The following is a 21,869-nucleotide window of genomic DNA, read 5'->3' as shown; positions in this document are numbered from 1 at the left end:
CCCCATTCCCCGAGTAGTGAACAGTGGAATCGGCCAGAACGCCAGTGTGCGCCAATTAGGGAATGTCAGACGAGTATGTGTGGTGGTGGTGGGGATTGTGGGTTGTGGGGACCTTCTTTTTCCCCCCACTTTTCCATCACCCTCTTCTCTTCTCTCTCTGCTGAATGACACGTCCCCATGGCCAAGGCTGTACTCTCTCTGCTACAGAAAACATCCAAGCGGCTGGGACCCGACCCAGCGCCACCTTGCGAGCCCAGCATTTCGAGGGGCAGGCTTCCAAACAGGGTAATAATCGTCCCATTAAAATTAATGTCCATGAAGTGAGCCGTTAAAAGCGTGCAGATTAAAAAGGGGGGGTGGGCGAGAGGAGGGACCTGTTCAATTTAAATCCAAAGGGCTTTTTAAATAGACACTGTATCTTCATTCTTGGAACACTACACCCGGCAATGGCTCAGGTCCCCTCTGCAAAGACGAGGGGGGATTAAGGAGGTGAGTCCCAAGAGAATGGGCAAGTGGTGCTGGCCAGAAGCAAAGGAAACCAAGGTTTATCCGGGGCCCACTGCATGCCAGGTGCTTGGCACACATTTTTCTCATTTAATCTCTGCTGCCCTGATCCTGAGAAGGAGGTGTTATTATTCCCAGATTACAGGGGGCAGTATAAAACCGTGGTTAAATGTTTAGAACCTGCCACAGACTATTCTAGCTTAGATCCAGGTTCATTCTTCACAAACTGTGAGTTTGGGCAAGTGGCCTCACCTCCCTGTGCCTCAACTTCCTCATCTGTAAAATAGGATAGTAAGAGCACCCCCCCCCCAACAGTTGGGAGATTGACTTTAGGCAGCCAGGCAGGGACCATAGCCCAGTAACTTACACACAAGGCACTGAGGAAGCGTTGGCCATGATTACCCGTAAGAGAATGGGGCTGGTTGACAGTAGGCGCCACCAAGATCACATAGCAGAGCTGGCATCTGAGCCCTGACATGCTGTAGACGAGGGAAAATCTCTCCTCATACTAAATCCAGACCCAAACTAAGTGCATTGTCTTGAAGAATCTTTTCCCAGTGACCAAAGGACTTACCAGGCCTTGGCAACACTGCCTGTGGGAAGGAGAGAATCAGAGATTCCTCATTTCTGAATCTCAAAAGTTATCTGAATCCCAATGGATTGAAGATCGGAGAAGGTCTCATTCTCCCTCAGAGAATCCTGAGAGCGCCCTCGCCCATCTGTAACTTCACAATCAGGGACAACTCCACACTTTCTAGTCTGGAGGGACCTAGGACAGTCGGTTTAGAAGGAGAGGGGCTCATGTCCCCGTGGATCCCCCCACCCCTGTCGACCCCTTAGGGTCTCTACTGCGCATCGAATCGTGATCACCACTAGGAACTGTAACCCCGGCAGCAAAATAATATTCACAAAGGAAGCCGACAAAAATAAGTTTCCTTCTAGAAAGCCCCTGGTGAGGGTCTGTCCGCGCCGAGTGCGGTGCGCAGAGAATGCGGGCGAGGGCTGAGGCTCGACCTCTGCAACCCCCACCGCGCCTCCATCAGGGTTTCTAGCAGCGCTGGGGGCGGGTGCCGTCTGGCCGAGAAGAGCCGTGTGTGTGTGTGGGGGGGGGGGGGGTTGGGGCGTGTGTCCAGTGAGCTCAAATCCGAAGCCTACAGGTGCCGAGTCAGACCTGAAAGTAGGCAGGTTGGGTTGAATCTGGCTCTCTCGTTAAGATTTTGAACCAACCCACCTCCCCAAAACAAAACAATAGCCTTGGACTATTTTTGAATAATGCAGCCGAATTCGATATCAGCTTTATCCAACACGGCAAACAAGCCTGCTTCCCTGGCCAAATTGGAACTGGAGCTGAATTCAGGAAAAAACGGAAGGAGAAAAACCTTTCCTGGCGTTCCACGCCTCCACGGGGGTCCCCTGCGACGTCCCCCGCCCTCGCCCGGGACCTCCGCGGCAAGGCGTCCTGTCTCGCGCGTCCCAGCGCGCCGCGCTCCTCGGCTCCCAAACCGCGCGCCCCCTCGCTGCCGGCGCCGCTAGGGTTAAAAGTTACCTCTCGGTTTCTTCTGCCTGCAGCCCCCCCCTCCCGGGGCCGGATGATGTAACCCCCCTCCCCAACCCTCCCCGCCCCCCTCCACCATGTGACACTTTAATTAATAATAGCGCCGTCAGCACAACAAACGCACAACACAAGGAGAAACTTGGTGTCCAGGGGAGGTCCCCGGCGGCTGCAGCGCGGCGGAGGCAGGCGCAGAGGCCGGAGGCACAGGAGGCGAGGGGCGGCCCGAGAGCGGGGAGGGAACGAGGCGAGCGGTCATGTGCCCGTGCCCCCTGCACCGCGGCCGCGGCCCCCCAGCCGTGTGCGCCTGCAGCGCAGGCCGCCTGGGTCTGCGCTCGTCCGCGGCGCAGCTCACGGCCGCCCGGCTCAAGGCGCTCGGCGACGAGCTGCACCAGCGCACCATGTGGCGGCGCCGCGCGCGGAGCCGGAGGGCGCCGGCGCCCGGCGCGCTCCCCACCTACTGGCCCTGGCTGTGCGCGGCCGCGCAGGTGGCGGCGCTGGCGGCCTGGCTGCTCGGCAGGCGGAACTTGTAGGAACGCGGGGCTTCTTGGTGGGGCCGGAGCCGAGACCCAGCCGCAGCGAGCAACAGGTACGCTAGCCAGCCGGCGAGCGCCAGGGCGCGGCAGCTGGGGACTGGAGGCGCGAGGCTGGCCAGGGAGCGGGCGAGCGGCAAGTTTGGCTTTCTTCCCTTCCCATCTCCTTCCTCTACTCCCTTCTCTCGCAAGGATCGCAGTGCCCCTTCTATCCAGTCCCCATCTCTCCTTCCAAGTGCCAGGTCCACCGTGTCTGTCCCCTTCTCTCCGACTCCTTCAGCGCGTCTTGCCATTCCCTCCACAGCGGTGGCTTTTGGAGGACTTCAGCCTTCCTAAACAAGTAAACACACAAGTAAAAAGTGTGCTTGCTGTGACAACGTAGTTACAAGCCACGCCAAATAATTATAATCTATCGCTGTTTCAAGACAAGCCCCCGCCCCCCCCCCATCCTCTTCCAAGCCGCCTGGCGGTCCTAAATCGCCACCGTCTCCATCACCGCCACTCCCCGGTCTAAGTGTCACTCCTCCAGGTTCTGTTCCCTATTCTCCCGCGCCCCGAGCGCATCTCGCGACTTCTCCCCCTCCAGGTCTCTGGACGGCTCTCTTTCTCCCAAAGGCCCGCGCACTTTACAGTTTTCCTCCGTTCTGCCAACTTCTTCGCTCTTTCTCCAGCGAGGTGTCCCGTTTAAGGATGGTGGCCCACTCTTCCCCAGACGGTTGGAACTGAGCTGGAGGAGATGCCCCCGCAGTAGGCTGGGATCTGAGGTTCTTAGGGAAACTCCATGGGGAAGCCTTCATGAAAGGGCATTTATTGAGCTCCTTCTGGGTGTTAGGCCCCGTTTCGCGAGGGAATGTTTGAGAGCTTGCAGAATGCTAGGCATTGCGCGGTGGTGGGGGTGGGCAGTGAGCACGGAGCGCCTAGTGTGTGTGGCGCTCAAGTGGGAGTGAGGGACTGAGCGCCTACTGTGCTCTAGGCTCTCGGGGTTGGGGAATTAGTCAGCCCCACCTGTGTGCCAGGCACTGCGTTAGGCACTTGGAGGGCGCAAACGTGTAAGAAATGTCTTTTCAGATTCTGGAATAGAGAGGAGAGCTGCAGAGCATGGGGGTGGAGAGAGTCAGGCTGAGGTCTAGGGTGGGAAGGTGAAGGTCGAAGGTGAGAAAGCCAGAGACACCAGCATGCCACGGCCCACGACGCCCCGCGCTCAGGTCGCGTCTGAGCCCCGCCGAGCGCAGACATCCTGGGAAGCTGGCGCGGCGCCCGGAGGCGAGGCCCGAGCGTCTGCGCCCGCGGGGAGAGACGGCAGCCGGCGCGTGGGGGGTGGCAGCGCCCCGGGAGCTGCGGGGGTGCGCAGGGTGTGAGCCGGGAGCGCAGGCGACAGATGTCGCGTGGGCCTGCGCAGCCCGGGCGCTGGCGAAGAGGTGAGCGCTTCGGGGCGCTCCCTGCCCGGCTCCCGGAGGTCCCACACGCTACTCTCTCGGGAAAGAGGGTCTTCGTCGACCGGTAGAGGCCAGGCTGGGGCTGCCAAATCTTCCAGGGGAGGGAACAACATTTTGGACCGGGCGCAGGGAGCAGAAGGAATCGAGAGAGAGAGAGATGCGAAGCTCAAAGCGTGGAATTTGGGGAAAGGGGAGGGAGAAAAGGTGGAAAGAGAAGGAAAAAAACAAAACAAAACCAAACCGGTGGCGAGACAGGGAAAGCAAGCAAGGTCGCGCGCGGGAGCTGGAGAAAAAGCCCTGTTGGAGAACAAGTTGCACGATAGTAGGAAAGTGGGATAGAAGGAACGATGGGAAGCTAGAAGAATCCAGAAGAAATGAGGAGGCGGGCTAGGACACGGCTTCCTCTGGCCTTGGGGTCCAGGTTTGGTTTGGGAACGCGTTCTCTTCCCAGGAAAAGGCGGGGATGCTGGGCGCCCCACCCAGAGGGCGGGAACGTCCGGCCACAGCCCCGCTCTGTGTGCGCGTCATGGCTGGAGTGCTCCCGGGACCCCAAGGAGGAGGCTGCCGGCCATGCGACACGTGAGGGGGACGGAAAGGAGTTTCGCTGGGGCGGCGCCGGCACATAATTGTGGCCGTAAAGTTTATTTTCCCTCCTCACTCTGCTTCAGCGCCAGAGCTCTGCACTGCGGCCTGACTGCAGGCCACCCCTTCACCACAACCCTGGGTTCTCCACCCGCCCTCTGTGTCCGCTCGGGCGTCCCCAGCAGCCACACCCTTTGAGGTTCTCCCGCCGGGGGTGCCCTGACCTCAGGATGTCCCTCTCAGTTTTCCTCCAGCGCCTCCCCTCAATCCCTCAGGACACCGGTAGGATTGTGTACCCCCCACCCCCTCCAGTGCTCCATCCAGGGGTTCGCCTTGCCCAGGCTCCCAGCTCGGTCCCTAACTCACTGCCTGCTACCTGCAGCGCAGGCCTTTTCTTGTGTTTTTGGCTTAATTGGGGAAACCCATCTTTCTCCAGCCCCGTGTAAGTTATGAGGAAGTGAAAGGAAATCCATGGGGAGAAAGACTTTGCTGAGTTCTGTGTGTGGTCCTCTCCACTGCTCCTACCCGGGAGGAGAGAGGGGAATGCTCGTAGGATACCTTGGAGGGTTCAGAGAGCCCTGAGACGGCCATATAGGACAGACAAGTCTTCTCTGGGGCACTAAGGGGGAGCTTATATGTATGCAGGACAACAGTTTCAGCAATTTTGTTTTGAGCCTCTGCTGTGAGCCAGCAATACTTTCCTCAGAAGTCATCAATTAAAGAAACAACAAAACCTGAGGCTCAGTTTTCCCGTATATACAATGGGGACAACAATAGTACTTAATGCATAGATGTTGCCAAGAGGGTACAATAAACTCATACACAGAAGGCTCTAGAACAGTGCCTGGCACATAAGACGTGGATAAAATATGAACTAGCATGATTATGACGGTGCATTTCTTTCCCAAAGTAGACAACATTTTGCCATTGTCATTTGCCGGCAATTGCACACCATTCCTACTTGCCCTTTTGGAGAATTAGGGCTAGATGGGCCAGGATAGTAAACCAGTTAAGAGCATGGGGTTAGGGATCAGATGGAAATGGATTTAAGTCCCAGCCCAGGAACTTGCTGGCTGTGTGACCCTGGGTAAGAACCACAACCTCTCTGAGCCTTTTTGTAAGGCTCAGAAGCAGTCCTTCTGAAGCAGTACTTCTTTCAGGGTTGTTGGGAGGATGGTAGGGGAACATCCATTTAAAGTGCCCGGTGCAGTGCCTGGCACTTAGTTCACTCAACAGAGGATGTTATGAAATGGGTAATGCCATTCTTATTATTTCAAAGGGGAGACTGAGGCAGAGAGAGTCCACCTGAGTCATCCCAAAGGATCAGTGGCAAAGTCAAAAATGGAATTGGAGTTTCTGTCTTTGAGGGCCTGCAGCACACAGCTCCGACAGATGACTTGGGAGGTGCAGGGGATGAGAAATACTGGGGAGCAAGTAGAGGGGGCAGTGAGCCCGGAATTTCTACACTGGAGAGATTCCACTTCTGAGAGGGCCTCACTGGGAGGCCGGGGACGCCAAGGGGAGGATGGGTGCGATTTAAGCAGTCACTGTTCTAAGATACGGGAGAGAGGGAACAAAAGATGTTTTATGGTGAGTGCTGGCTGGTGGAGGGAGGCCTGGGAGGGAGGGAGGAAGTATTCCTGGGGAAGGGGCGGGGAGGGAGAGAATGGAGCCGAGGAATCTGCCTGAGAGGAGGCTGGGGTGAGAAGAATCTTGCCTTGGGACTAAGAAGGGGAGAAGAGGGGACTCTGCAGGCCCAAGAGGAGACATGGTCAGGGGCAGGGAAGATAATGAGCCAGCAGGAGCCTGCTTTCATGAATTAATGACAGCCTGGCCCACCCGCCAGACATGCTTACTGGTTCTTGGCAGGTACTTTGGGGATGAAATGGTTAAACCTGGAGGCACGTCCCTCAGGCCTCCCTTCCGGCCTGCACCCCTGCCAGCATTACTGTTAGAGCTTGAAAGCCTAGGCGAGGCGAGGGAGAGAGCAGAACGGAAGGAGACAGCTGTTGGGGAGGAACCCCCGGGAAGGGGCCAGATGTGCAGCCTTCCTGCCACATGGTCCCTGTCTGGAGTCATCCGCGTGCCCAGTGAGAGGCCAGGGCACAAGTGACTGAGCTGTGGGTGTAAAAATAGTCATGCCCGGGTTAGTTAAATACAACCCCAAATGTGGACTGGGTGATTTAGCAACTGTACCTCTAGTTTTTGAAAAGTTAGCTTTTCAGACCTGTATCAGGGGTAGGGAGGAGTGGAGTGGGGGCTTCTGTTTCCCCTCTGATCATCGCCATGTGTGATAGCATTGCCCCACAGTGTCCCTAGCCCCTGGCAATTTGCTTGTCCCATAGTAAGAGTACAATAACTATGTAATGAATACAGGAATCAATCAGAATCTATGCAAGACGGATACTATTGTTTCCCAAATTCAACATCTTTCACTTATTCACCTAGTAATTATCAAGTGCCTACTGTGCGCAGGGCACTGTGGACACAGGAAACACCGAGATAGAGAAGCCCCTGCTCTCAGGAAGCCTACGTTTTAGTCGGAAGAACCAAATGACTAAGTTAATAAATAAAGATTGTTTTGGTTACTACTGCAGTGTAACGACTCCAAAACTTAGTGGCTTCAAACAACCACTCGAATATACTCATACGTAGGAATTCAGACAGGCAGAGCCGGGGTGAGTCGTCTCTCTTACAGGCTGGCTGGGGACTGGAATCGTGGTGAGGGAATTGTGGGGGAATTGTGGTTTACAGATCTGGCTGTTGACGCTGGGTACCAGCTGGGAATCTACACTCAGCCTCCTCGTGGCCTGGGCTTCCCCACAGCTCGGTTATTAGATTCTGACAAGGGCACTCCGAGCTCCAAAATCAAATGTCCTGGGGGAGGGGACGGGGGCTAGGTGGGAGCTGCTTGGCTTTTTCTGACCAAGCTTCAGAAGTCACTTTGGTTAGAAGCAAGTCACAAAACCGCCCAGATTCAAGGAGAGTGTAACTAGATGCTGCCCAGTGGGGGAGTGGCAAGGTCCTAGAATAACATGTGTGCAGGAGATATTGTGGTGGCCATTTGGGGATTATGCAATCTAACACAGAGGTCATTTCAGAAGGCGCCAGGGGTGCTGAAGGTCATACACAAAGGTGCTGTAATAGAGAGAGCCCGAGTGACCCCCGACCTGCAGTGGTTAGGAAGGCCCACTTTGAACGGGAACCAGGGCACTAGTGCCCTGAATGACAAGGAGCCAGCCAAGTGAAGATCTGAAAGAAAGGTGTGCTGGGAAGAGAGGCTAGCATGCCCGGTGGCCAGGAGGTGAGACTTTGCACGGTGTGTTTGAGGACCACAAAAACGAGCAGTGTGGCTAATTCCATATGAACTTGGAGGAGAAGACGGCAGAGAGGTAGGCAGGGGCTAAATCAGGCCACCGTAGGGAGTCTGAGTTTTGTTGCAAGCACAGTGGGAAGAAGGGCCTGGGGAGAAAACCAAGCTCAGAGAGGCTCTCAGAAGGAATGGGATTCACAAGAGACCCTTTACAAGAGGAGAATCCAATGTGATGCAGCAAAGGGGGGCTATAACGTTCCGTCATCATGTATTTGCAAACACCAACTGAACACCAGCTCAGAGATAGGCACCAGGCTGCAGGGATGCAGAGATGTGGCAGTCCCAGCCCCTGGCTTCAGATGTCCCTAGACTTCTGGGACGGTGACCCTAGCTTCTCAGTGGAAGTGAACCAGTTCATGGATGGCCGCCGCTCAGTGCCCTCAGAAAGTTGTGGGTACTGGCTGGATTTCCATCGCCTTGGCAATGTCACCTTTCAACGCAGTATCATCCTCTCTCTCTTTCCTGCCCTAAACTGGTACCCCGCTATTGCGTGGGAGATCTTTGTTTTTAGCCCACTTTGGTGAGATGCATCTTTTTATTTTTGCTGGATACGCAGGAAAAGGGAACGCTCCTTTACCCTCCTGGAGAGAAAACTGGCGGCCCCACGACTGTTGCCATCATTGAACCTTTGCTCCATAGGCCATAAACTCGGGCAAGATGGAATTAAATTGCTTTGGGAAACTCTATGTCATGTTCCTTTGTTTAGAAGGAAAAAAACCCCACCTTTTTCTTGATTTCAAAAAACACATTGCAAGTTCATTATTATCGAATATTTGGAAAATGCTGGTCAAAGAAAATTTTAGTCAATTGTTTTTGTCTCACTACCCATTGTTAACATTTTGATAGATTTCTTTCCATTCTAAAAATGCCTCGGTAGATTCTTTGACACGTGGAATCACTGAAACATATTCTGTGTACCCTGACTTTTTCATTCTATCACAGACACTTCTCCACGCCTTACAATATTTTCTCCGACCCACTTCTTAGAGGCTGCTTAGTATTTTCATTATTTCACTGCTCCATCATTTACCTTCCCAGTCTGCCCGTTGGACATCTAGATTCTTCCCAATTTGACGAAGACTATCCTTGTATATAACTCTGGGCACATCACAGATGATTTTCTTAAGAATGCCCACAAGTGGAACTTTGGTATCAAAGCATAAGAAAACATTCTTTTATCGTAAAGGTTGTCTAAAGAGTATAAAATCTTGTCCTAAAGGTCCAGAAGGGCTTTCTAGACAAACACTATCATCTGTTCCCATTTCTCATTCATGTCACTGGCCTCTATACATAATGTGGTTATCGGCTTGGCTCTTGAGTTGGCTGTTCCTCTCCTCAGCTAAATTGCGTTGTCTTTTTGTGGGACGTCCTTTGCAGATGGCATCTCTAGCCATTGTTGGAGTGCATACGAGCGCAGGTGACTCCTTGCATGCTTCAGGGAAAGGCTCCAAGACACAGTCATGTCACTGAGGGTTTGGAGAGCTTCTCTGCCTGCCTGGCTGTACCTGTCACCATGGGATCAGCCACGTACCATGTTCTTCTGATATTCTTGGATCCATCCCATGGTACTTAATAAAGACCACAGGACGCAAACTGATGAAACTCAGACAAAGTGGCTTCAGGTGGGGGGGTCTTCAGAGCGTGGGAATGGATTCAGGGGCACTGGGATGGATTCAAGACGATGTACCATTTGCAAAGATGGCCCAGATTTAAAATGTTGTAGCCTGGTGGCACACCATTGGGCCTAACTCTTGATCCGGGAAATTTAACCACTGGTAACTTTATTCACCCAGATTTTATGCTGAGGCAGGACAGCTGGGTGGAACGTGACATGAACTCTGGAGGCAGGCTGAATTTCAGATCAGGTCTTGATTTGCCATTTCCCAGCTGTGGGACCTCAGGCCTGTCCCTTTACCTTCTGAGCAGTATGTGGCACATTACTGATGTTCAGAAATTAGTAAAGGATAGTGTTGTTCTTATTTGGTGTAAAATTCAGTCCACGGGCCCATATTCATAGTATGGTGGGAACTCATAGGGGACTTTTCTGAGCCTTTTGCAGAAGTCAGTTGCTAATTCTGCTTCTCCCACTCGGTGGCTCACCAATAGCCTGCTTAAGCCACTGAACCAGGGCTGGGAGAACCTCCAGGACAGGACTTCCCAACCTGAGTGAGTGACACTGGCTTCCAGGTCCCAAAGGGTGCCGGCCATGTTTATTTGGCCCATCACTGTATCCCAGCACTTGGCATGGTAACCAGCACAGAGGAGGCATTCACTCACTACTGACTGAGTGAATGAATGGATGGATGGATGAATTTCGGGAGGCCTCAGGGGATTTGGGAACCCTTAGAAATTACACATAAAATTGTCTGATTTCACATTCCTCTTCTTCCCCCCTACTTGAGAGAGAAACCATGGCTTTCATCTGGTTCTCAAAAGACCTATGACCCAAAAGATCACTGTTCTAGAAACACAATCAGAGCTACACAGGACTTTAGAGACTACCTAACTCAACTCCCTTAGAGATGGGGAAACCGAGGCACAGAGTTAGCTACTGAAGGTTAAGATGAGGTGGGCTTACATGCCAGCTGACTCTGAGTTTATAGGCAAAAATTGAAACCTGGTGGTCTCCCAGCTGAATCTGGCCTGCAGTTGCATTTTTTTCACCTTGCATGTTTTTTTTCCCCTCAACATTTAAACATCAGGCACCTTCACAATACCAATTCTTTATGTAGAAGCCCGTATTTCTAGTTTTTCTTGGGCAAATGGGAACCTCTGACAACACCGAGTCTGTATTTCCACATGGCAGCAAAAGGCTGGAGATGAGCCTCCCCTTTAGATGAGACATAAACTCTCCAGTTACCCCGTCCTCTCCTGGGAGCACTTTACTGGGCCCCATACTTTTAAATTTGTGACCCCTGATTTAGAGGACCCCCTGCCAGACATCCCTTGATGTAGCCCCACACCCACACACGTCTCCTATTTTAAATAAATGAGATCATACTATTCATGCTGTTGGATAATCTGCTTTCCCCCCAATAAAAAACAGGTTGCTGAGATCTTCCCATGTCAACAAAGAAAGGTTTTCATCCTTCTTTTTAATGGCTGCAAGGTGTTCCATTGTTGGAGGGACCAGGAGTTACTTATTTGGCCATCTATCCAGGGGCACCTATGCGGTTTCCCATTTTCTGATATTGTAAACGAGGTGTAGTGACCATTCTGGTTTGGATAACTTTGCAAAAGCAGTGACGTTCCTTAGAGGTGCAATTGTTGGGTCAAAGAATGGGCATGTTATACCAGGTGACAGTACATATGGTAAGATTACTTTAAGAAGTTTTTGCCCGTTTGATCTGGTGTAGATTCCGTGCTGAGCTAATGCCGCCCATCTCTCAGTGCTTAGCTTTCTGGAAGTCAAGTGAGTTTGGCATTTAAGGCATTTGGCATTTGGCATAACTTCATCGTGGGTGGGAGGTAGGAGTCTGGTCTCTCTCCACAGATTTTCCATAATTAATAACTGTTTACTGATAGCATTGGTAACTATTCAGGTAGCGGGGGGCAAATACTTTTTCCAGGAACTGCCAAATGGCCTCTTCCTTTTTCACACGCCCAAAACTTAGCTTTCTGCTCTTTCAGCCCCCTCACCAGTCTTCTCAGATCCAGCTTCCTTGCTGGGCAGCATGAGCTCCACGAATGGAGATGTAAGACTAGAGCAATCTCCTCTCTAGGAAGGTTCTCGTGGAGAGCTTTGTTCCCAGGAGTCCTAGGTACTATGTAGGCTCAACAACCGCTGGTACCATCTGAACTCCATGGGCAAAATCAAACCATTGAAACCAAGATGGAAGAGTGGGGAAGTTGCCACCGTTCTTCACACGCTCACTTGATCACTCTTGTTCAACGTGTTGAAGACCTACTATGTGCGGGCATTGTGCATGTGGTGTCTGCAGATGCACAGAAAATATTTTGGAAGGCTTAAGGGTGGAGTGAAGGGGGCTTTCCTTTTATTTCTATAGCCTTTTCTATTTGAGTTTGTAACTTACCACATGTGGAAATAGCAAGAGCAAAAACACGTACTTTTTTTTTTCAATGAAAAATTGTGGCCCCTTAGTGTGGCCCCAAAAGTCCTCACTCTTCTCAGATGGAGGGAAAAGGGCATGAGCCTCCCCCGCTTTATCTAATGTGGCAACGGAGTTCACAGGCCACAGCTTTCTGCCTTCAGCACCCACAACTGCAGCCCAGGGCGGAAGGACCTCCACGTTTCACCTTCTCCCCCTCTGCCCGCCTGCCCCCTCCATGGTGTCGTGAAAAGTGGAAATAGGGACATTTTTTAAAGGTGTTTCATGGATCATTTCTGTTGTGAGCTTTGGCTGTGCGTCAGCATTTGAGAAAGTTCTATAGGAGCCAACTTTGAGGAAAAAATATCCAGGGGCAGAACAGTGGCTCATGGCGGGGGGTGTGGTGGACTCAATGTTTTAAATGGTACAATTACTACTTGCTCTTTGCAAAAACCAAAATAAAACATAAACAATACAGAAGTAAGTATATAAAGTAAAGCATTGCAAGGGCCCTTTTCCTCTGTCCCCAAAGCCACTACCTTGGTAACTTATAGTCTGGAGTATATAAAACAATAACAGCCATAACAACAAAGGCAGACCTTACTATGTGCCAGACTTCTAAGTGCCTCACATACGTTAATACTTTTACTCCTTACATCAACACAATGAGATTTGCTATTCTCTCTCCCCTTTTCCATAAAAGGAAAGTGAGGCCCAGAGAGGTTAAATAACTAGCTAAAAGTCACACAGCTTTTATGGGTCTGAGTCAAGATTCCAGCTCATGAGTGAGGCTCCAAAGTTTGTGGTATTAACCATTCCACTATTTTGCCTCTCTGCCACACCTTTTTATACATACATGTACTTATACACACATGTATTCATTAATGGGAAAATGATCTGGGATCATGCTATTTAGCTATTTGCTCATTTCAATTAAGTATCATAGCCATCTTTCTGTGTCCGCATGGTTAGATTGACCTCTTTCTAATATGCGTGTAGCTTAATTGTTAATCCAGTCTCCAATTGATGTTTGCTGCTGTTATAAATAAAGGTGGAGGGAAAACCCTTGAGCACTTTTATGTCACTACTTCTGTGGGTTAGATCCCCAGCTTAGGGTGTCCTATTTAAGATCCCCCAGTGTGTGCACAGGCCCACTTTCTAGTGTGGGGCTGGGCACCGGGCACACACACTCAGTGCTGTGCAACAGTTTGCTTCTGACGTGCATGTTTCACTATAGACACCAACCTGTAACCAACACATACAGGGGCGTGGGAATTCATCCATTTAGCAGCCCTGGGAAAGCCGTAGAGTCAAAGACTCAGTGATTTACAGGTAGGACAAGTGACAATCCGTTGCTGGGCCTACCTAGTTTTGCAAGAAAATGCTATTTCTTTTGTGGATGCAGTCCATCACAGCTTGAAACATACAGTCTCTCTCCCCTCTCCTGATGCCGTTATTTTCCCTTCATCATTTCCCTTCATCATCTGCATTCAGCTCCCGGACAGACACAACCTTACTGTGGGACGTTGCTGACTAGGATCCTTGAAACTATCAGCAAATGTAGATGATGGGGTCCAGGGTTGCTCATGCAGAAAGTGGGGTCCGTGTTTATGATTCACCTCTTTCATGCAGTCACACGTATTGCTCAGGGTCCAAGTGAGGCAGAGAGAACCCCCAAACTGAGTAATCAGAGATTTAGTAAGGGTTGGATGACAAAGTGTGGGCAGGGTTCAGGAAACCAATGGGGGACAATGCAGTACCACTGGGCTGACAACACCCCTGGCCTGAAGGGCTGAGATGAGGGAATAAGACCTGGAGCTTGGAGAGGGGCAGGGGGCTGAAGCAGAGAGCCGCCTGGCAGGCACTGGGGTCAGTCTGTGGCCCTGATCTTGCGGTCCCAAAGGCCTTCTGTTGACTAGAGCTGGCAGGAAGCCAGAGACCCCGGTATCCTGTTGGTGCAGTTCCTACGGGTCAATATCCTGGGCTTTTTCCAATTTGGAGGAAACACAGGGATCCCTCTCCCACTTTCTCTTGTACACCACTTGGCGTGCCTTACTTACATGGCAGTTCTTACACCACCTGCTTTGGAGCGATGTGTGAAGTGCTTTTATCTCCTCTGCTAACTTGCAGCCCTTGCTAATTCTCTAACCTCATCTGTCCCCAGGGCTCACCCAGCTCCCACTGGGTCCCTGACCTAGGAGTGGTGTCTCATTCCTCCTGCCTTTCCTCATCCTGTTTTTTCTCCCTTCCTTCCCAATCCCCCTTCCCTCCTTTCCTCTTCTCCTTTTCCTCCTCTTCCTCCTCTTTCTTCACCTGGGCTCCCTCCCCTCCTCCACCTTCTTCTGATGTAATTCACCTACCCTAAAACCCACGCTTTAAATGTAACAAGTCAATGGTTTTTATTATATTCACAGAGTCGTACAACCATCTCCACAATCAATTTTAGAACATTTTTGTTTCCCCAACAGAAACCCTGTACCTATTAGCAGTCAGTTCTTCCCATTTCCCCCAGCCCTGGGCAACCACTAGTCTACTTTCTGTCTCTAAAGATTTGTCTCCTACGGACTTTTCATTTAAGTGGAATCATACAATATTTGTCCTTTTATGTCTGGTTTCCTTTTAGCATAATGTCTTCATGGTTTATGTGTGTTGTAGCATGTGTCAGTTCTTCCCTTTTTATGACAGAATAATATTCCATCACATGGAAATACCTCACTGTATTTATCCATGTATCAGCTGATGGACATTTAGGTTGTTTCCACTTTTTGGCTACTATGACTAATGCTCCTTCGGACATTTGTGTACAACTTTTTTGTGTGGATGTATGTTTTTGATTCTCTAGGAAATGTACCGTTTTTTCCGGCCCTGCCTAGAGCCCCTCGTCTTATCCCAAATGCCTGGCGTCCTTGGCAGGGGTCTGCCTCTTTCCTTTAGGAGCTTTTTCTGACTTTCCCTCTCCCTCATGAGCTCCCTTTCCTCTGGGCTCCGATAACGCGTGTTTACCCAGATTGTATGACCTTCACATGACCCTGTCATTATCGGTGACTTGCCATCTCTCCCTGTTGGCCTCTGAGTCCCTCAAAGGCTAGAACTATCTCCTTGGATCTGTAACACTTAGTGTGGTGCTTGGCAATGGATGAATGGATGAAGAAATGAATGAATGAATGAGAGCAGAGACTGTCTTACAAGTCTGCCTTCTATATGGATCTATGAAATGATAGGTGAAGACCCTGTTCCTGATTTGGAGGAGCAAAAAGGTAGTGTGGCAGTGCAGTCTCCTTTTGAATCTTAGAAGCTGCCTGTGTAAACATCTAAGTCTGAAAACAGAGAGGGGTGTGTGCACGCGCGCAGATGTATGTTTAGGGAATGCTGCTATGTGGGCAGAGCTTTGCGGGGAGCACAAAGACTAGCTTTGGGGGGAACGTTTCCTCCAAAACCTCAGCTTTGTATCTAGCAGCTCTCCCCATCCCCCTCTACCTCCCGACACACAGGCTGGCTGTGCAGAAGCCCAAGGCACTGACGTCATCCCCAGTGGCTGTGTGCACGTGCCTACTGACCGAAATACAAATCTTTATTTCTGCAGGTTGGTGAAAACCCTGTGTCCTTGGAGAAAGCTGGTTCCCATTTTCCTGAGGGGGAGCCCAGAGCTTGAAAGGCCGCGTTGGCACTTCGAGAAGGAAGTGGAGAATAAAGACAGTGCCTGGGGCACTAGAAGCATCGCGGAATGGGACTGGGGACGCCCTTTGGATATCCAGCTGCAGAAACAGACACCCCAATGCTATTTACATACAGCTCTCTCTATATATAAAAAAAGAAAATATGAATATTACTATTCAGTGCATGCCTGTCGAGGACGTGGTCCCCTCCCTTCTCTGCACCTTCCCATGTGAACTCTGATACTCTTTCATGTCTGGGGCACCGGAAGAGAGATGCCTGCTGTGTACCGAGAAAATTTGCAAAGACTGGTGGGAATTAGCCTGAGTCAACCAACCACCTGGGGAGGGATGCTGGTGGAGTGAGGGGTGACATTGCAAAAGGCAAACTAAGAAAGGTGGGGAGGATTCCAGGCCAGTTGGTAGTGGCCGTCTGGGATACCTCCATTTCCAAATCTTGACAAGTCCCAGCCTCTCTATACCTACCTAGATAGCTAGTCCCACTGTCACATCAAGACAAATGGGATTTTTTTTCCCCCTGCCAATCTGGTGTCTCTGGTGCTTCCCTTAAATTTTGCTGGTGCTAAGTGTGTTCTTGCTGGGTGCTGCCGTGATATTCTGTTGCCAGACAGGGGACAAGAGAGATTTATATTTTGCTGTTTCGGATTCACTTTTTAAAGGGATGAGGGAAAAGTGCCACTGGAGAGTCTCTTCTCTTTCTCTGTGTGGGAACGAATATCCAGAGGCATTTTGGAGCAAGCCTTCAGGGTCTGGGAGGGAGAAAGGAAGGGGTTGGCATTGAGTGGCATGCTGGTTACGAAGTGGAAAGCTGACCTCATGTGTGACTTATTTGCTGTCTCCTCCACCCCAGAAAAAGTATCCTGGGAGTTCAGCCCACAGCCTCCCTCACTCCCCAAGGGGATTTCAGGGCTTAGGTTTTATGGATTAAACAGCCAAGAAATGGCTACGTTCTGGTCAAGGGTAATTTATAAGCAAGGGATGTTGGGGGAGGGAGCGGGTCATTTAAATGAAATGCACCAGCATCTCACTGACTGACAGAGGGTCTGATTCCCACTGCCCCCCTCCACCCCCCATAAGCTCCTATTTTCAGAAGTTTCTAGAAGGGCTAAAAAAAGATGTGTGCTGGACGGAGACTTGGCTGCAAAGACTCTTCAGGGAACAATGATTATTTTTTGCTTTCATTTTAAAAAGTCCAACAAAAACAGGTATTATTCCTCTGTGCAGGGTATCACACACTGATGTTTTCAAAGCTGAGATGGTGAGGCGCCAGGCTGCAGTTTCAGTCATTCTACAAGGCTGGATTTGTAGGTCACCACCCGGGACGTATAGACACGGTGTCCACTGGGCTGCTGAGCAGACACCCTTCCAGTTCTAAGAAGTCGGCAGGGGATCGGCCCTTAAGGTCAACGTGGGGCCCCATGAGAATAATTCCCCATAGGCTTTGCTGAAAATGACCAGGCCCTTTAGAATGTAGGACCTTTCACAGCGCTGCTGCTAGCGGGGAGCTGTCTTTCTTTAAAACACAAAAAATAAAAACAATCCATGCCCAATGTTTTCCTAAACAGCCCTTTAAAGAAAAATGCAACCCAAATGGCGAAAGGTAAGGGAAGCTCCCACCCCCACACCCCCACACAGCCTGGAACTTAGCAAAGCGAAAAGGAAAGCTTGTTTATGGAGAACTTGTTTTAGTTCATTGCTGGAGCCCTCCCTGCAGTTATGTTTTACAGGGAATGGGTGTGTAGGCAAGGTCTTCAGGGAGCAGCAGGTGACGTCCCCACCAAGCTGCGAACTTAGAGAAGGCAACGTTAATTAGAATGATACGAAAGATATTCTCTGCTTTTACTTAGACACCAGAGTCTTTCCAGCTCACCCCATTTGGGGGAGGGGCCTTCCATTATTATCCTTGTATGGAATCACAGCTGTTTGCTGCTTTTAAGGCTGCACCTTCAAGACGGGTGGGGACATGCTGACCACGTAGACACAGAAGTAAGCGGAAAGGTCAGAGAATCCCTTTTTCAACCCTGATTTGCCTATTAGCTCACGACAGTTCCGCTGGAGGATCCAAACTCCAAATGCTGGGGTTGGTGTTTTGGGCAATTTTGATTTCAATGAAGCCACACTGCTGAGAGAACTGGGCACCCATGACCTTCTCATGGAGCTTTGCAGCCAAGTCCCTTGTACATATTCTCTTGTATTATTAGAAACCGTGTATTTATCTAATCCTGGTTTTTCTTGCACTTCATTAATTTGAGTGCACTTCTCGACTGCCCCGATTTTTGACAAGGGGTTGTTTTTAATGCTTGTTTTTATATGAGATTTGACTTCTTGATGGACATTTGTATTAGGAAATTGACGCATGATATATATGTATATATTACCTTCACTGTCTCTCCTGTTGCATTACTTGGATTGCATGAGATAGTGGGGTGGTGGTTTTCTTTTAAAAATATTTCCACAGTGTGCAAAGTGCTGGCACCAGTTCTCCCTCTCCCCCCATCCCTTTTCTCCGGCTGCCAAGGAGTCATTGATTTTGATTAGTTTCACTGCAGAGCGTCTGTGAAGAGAGAGAGAGAGAGAGGGAGGGAGGCTTTGAAATAAATTTTAAAAAAAGACCTCATATCGGGTTTCAGCAGACAGCAGTGTGTGTGTGTGTGTGTGTGTGTGTGTGTGTGTGTGTGCGCGCGCGCGCCTGCACAAAGCAGAGGGAGGCCTCTGAGATCATTGTTTAGGTAGCTTACTGCATAATGAGGTGAGGAGCAAATGGAAGGGTCTCCTCCTTCCTGACCTGTGCTGGTGGTTCTCAGAGGGTGGGGGTCCAGGAGCCATTGGGATTGCAGTCTCCTGGGATGTCCACATTCCAAAGTAGATCCATTCCCTTTTGGAAGCTTCTCTCCTCTACCCCATCTTCCACAATGAAATAAGTTCTCTTTGCTCCTTTTCAAATTTGGGGTTCCATTTCGAATTCCATTTGGCACAGACGTAGCTTGAGTAACAGGTTGCTTTGGGGGAGCCTAGTCGCCGCTTTGGGGGAGCCTAGTCGCCTCTTTGGCTGCTGTCCATGGTCCTGCTCCGTGAGCGTCTCTAAGAAGCGATCCCCATTTTTGCCGCTTTCATTGCGATCCTGGAGACTTTTCACTTCTTCCAGTGGTCTCATTTAAAAATTATTTTCTATGTTGATGACAAATGGCGATTTAAACAATACTGTCACAGAACAATGGAGCTGAGACTTCGATTTCACAACTTACGTATCTGATCTCATGTGCTCCTAGCTCTATTATATCACGTTTCTGACAGTGACAAAATATCACTTCCCCTTGCTGGGAAATTGGGAGTCCTCTGATCCTACACAAGTATCTTTTGGGGACACTGGTTTACCATTGTGGACTTTGAGTGTCCACCTGCATTAGCTGCAGTGACCAGCACACGGGTTTTCTCCTATGCTGATACCAATTCCTCTTCTGAATGTTCCCTTAAGTCCACCTGGTCCAATCCGAGGGTCAGAAGCTTTGGGGGTTGGGGGGAGAGGGGGCAGGCTAGATACTCTGATCTAGTCCCATGGGAGCTGACCGAAAGAGGAAGTTGACGTCCAAGTGTCATTTTAAAGCTTAACACAGAACGTTTATTTTTGAAATTTTAATCCATTCATTCAACACCTATTTACGGAGCACCTACAATGTGCCAGGTTGTAGAATCCCATCTGGGAAGAGACTTACTTATTAATTGTGACCGGGCAGCCCTGCTCGGAACAAAGGATGCTAAATGTCCCTTCTCAGTCTGGTTCACAGTTTTTAACAGATTTGTCAGGTCATCGCTGTGACCCCAAGCCTTGCTGGCAGATTGTTCTATAGTATTTATATTTCCCGAGCGCCTCACTATCATGGAAGCAATTAAAGAGACTACAATCTCAACTCATTTCCAGCACGAAGAGACTGGTTCTTGCTGCTTCACACAGTAGCGAGAGCTGCCGTGTATGGAGTGCTCACTGCTCCCAAGCACGTCACTAGTGCTTTGTACATTGCCACCTCAGTTATTCCTCACCCCTACTCTGGAAGATGGTATTGTTATGATTCCCATTTTACAGTTGAGGAAGCTGAGGCTCAGAGAGGTTATGCAACTTAGCCTAAGGCCACACAAGGAGTGAAGTGGCTGAGCCAAGATTTGGACTCAGGTCTGTGTGATCCCCTAAGCCCACGAGCTGACTGTCCTGATAGGCTGGATTCCTTCTTGAGCTGGTCCCAAGGCATTGCTAGCTAGTTCAAGGGCAAGCCCAAGCCAGGGGCCCAGCAGGGAGCAGGTGAGCCTGATTTAGGATTATTGTGTGTTGTATTTGGGGACACTGCAGGGCAGGCGAGATGGTTTACTTGGGGTTTTATGTATTTGTCCCCTGCCCTTTGTGTTCCTGATTTCTACAAATCCCTGGGAGGTGCATCTGATTTGCAAACAGGGCCTATTTGACTTACTTCCTAGGTCATGGGAAGCTTTTTCTTACCTCCTTCCTGTCCCCTCTCCCACCTGAACCCTCAAGTTCTCCCCAAGATCTTTTGCACTATAAGCGCCCAGGAGCCTGTGTGTGTATGGGGTAGGGATGACTGCGGGTTATTTGGAATCTGGTGAGGCCTCCAGCTCAGCTGGAGAGGCAATAAGCTTGGGGACATTCCGTTCTGGGTTCTGACCTTGCTGGTTCGTTTGCTCTTTTGTAAGAGGAATTTCATACCTTGGAGATGCTTTGTACATATTTGTAATGACTTTATTAAAAAACTGGTTGTGCGCTTCCAGTCAAAGACCTTTGTGTTTTCATTTTTGTGGAAGGTTGGTCCCCAAAGACTATAGGGGGACCTAGCTGTACACCTCAACCTTCTCTGGGGCTGAAGGCCACAAACTCACCTTCCTTCTTTGTCTCATGTTTCTGAGAACCACCCCCAAGGGGAGGGTTGGCATAAATGGCACCCTTGGACTGGGCAACAGGTTGGGGGAACTTACCAAACAGTTCAAGGTCACTGCACAAAACCGTCACTTACGTATATCATCATGTAGAGAAGCTAATGAGCCTGCAGACTGATGTCTCCAATTATAGGCAGATGGTCACTCTGGAGGGGTACTTTCACCTGCATTTACCTGGTCTGAGATGTACCAAAAGACCACGTTCTAGAATCTTCCTAAGAATAGTGGGTTGAGGACAGGTTGTTTTCCTAGAAAATAGATGCTGTCTTTTTCTTTGGTGATCCTTCCCTCCCCCACTGGGTCCATGTGACTGAGAGCAGCTGACTCCGTCCTCCCACCCACCTCTGTCCCCACCTCCTGGGCTCAACACCTGACCCAGGCCTGGCCAGCGTTCCAAGTCCCAAAGGCTAAAATGATTGGTTTGGGGACAAACTACTGAGTCAGCCTTGGACTCCTGCTGGAGATTTGGGGAAGGAGAAGCTTTCTTTGCTGGGCTTGGGAAGATGGTAGAACATAAGGAGAAACTACTGGAGGCCATCGTACTACTACACGGAATCCGACTGCCTGAAAACTAAACCATCAGAGGAAAACAGCATCGAGGGCTGGAAAGCCACGATTCTAATATCACCGGAGCCCCTGAATCCAGCTGTACCTGAAGCCCATGCTGTTACATGAACCAAACCAAGTCCTTCTTTCATTTAAGCCATAATTGAGTTGGTTTTCAAGTAACTGCAACCCGAAAGTTGTGCCTGATGATGTTTTTGTGATGGCTTCATAATACTGCCCTGAGAGGCAGGAAATGTCACCGAGTGCTGTTACAGTTGACCTTTGAACAACACAGGTTTGAACTGCACGGGTCCATTTCTATGCATATATTTTCAGTAAGTACGGTAACGGTATTTTCTCTCCCTTTTGGTTTTTCTCAACATTTTCTTTCCTCTGGCTTACTTTAATGTAAGAATATAGTATATAATACATATAACATACAAAATATGTGTTAATCAACTATTTATGTTATCGGTAAGGCTTCTGGTCAATAGTAGGCTATTTAGTAGTAGTAGTAAAGTTTTGGGGGAGTCTAAAGTTACATATGGATTTTTGCCTGAACAGGGGGTTGGCACCCCTTCACCCCTGTGTTGTTCAAGGGTCAACTGTAATTTACATTTAAAATATCCATCATAATCTCTGAGGTCTGAAAAACCCTTCTTAAATCAGCCTATACATT

The 21,869-nt window shown here is 49.9% G+C and overlaps 1 protein-coding gene across 1 annotated transcript; it reads left to right on the top strand.

The window, feature by feature from the left end:
• The first annotated feature begins 2,185 nt into the window (after positions 1-2,185).
• On the top strand, positions 2,186-20,940 carry HRK (harakiri, BCL2 interacting protein). Its single transcript, XM_081036625.1, has 2 exons — positions 2,186-2,645; positions 15,613-20,940. Exon 1 carries the CDS (start codon positions 2,314-2,316, stop codon positions 2,587-2,589), a length of 276 nt encoding a protein of 91 aa, XP_080892751.1. The 5' UTR covers positions 2,186-2,313; the 3' UTR covers positions 2,590-2,645; positions 15,613-20,940.
• The last annotated feature ends 929 nt before the right edge of the window (positions 20,941-21,869 follow it).

The sequence above is a fragment of the Rhinolophus hipposideros genome, assembly GCF_964194185.1.
Source record: "Rhinolophus hipposideros genome assembly, chromosome: 24".
Lineage (NCBI taxonomy): Eukaryota > Metazoa > Chordata > Mammalia > Chiroptera > Rhinolophidae > Rhinolophus > Rhinolophus hipposideros.
Note: the sequence above shows the minus strand (reverse complement) of the source record. Positions and strands in the feature narration are given on the sequence as shown.

Coding starts and splice junctions, on each gene's coding strand:
- HRK (XM_081036625.1), top strand. CDS start 2,314: ATGTGCCCGTGCCCCCTGCACCGCGGCCGCGGCCCCCCAGCCGTGTGC.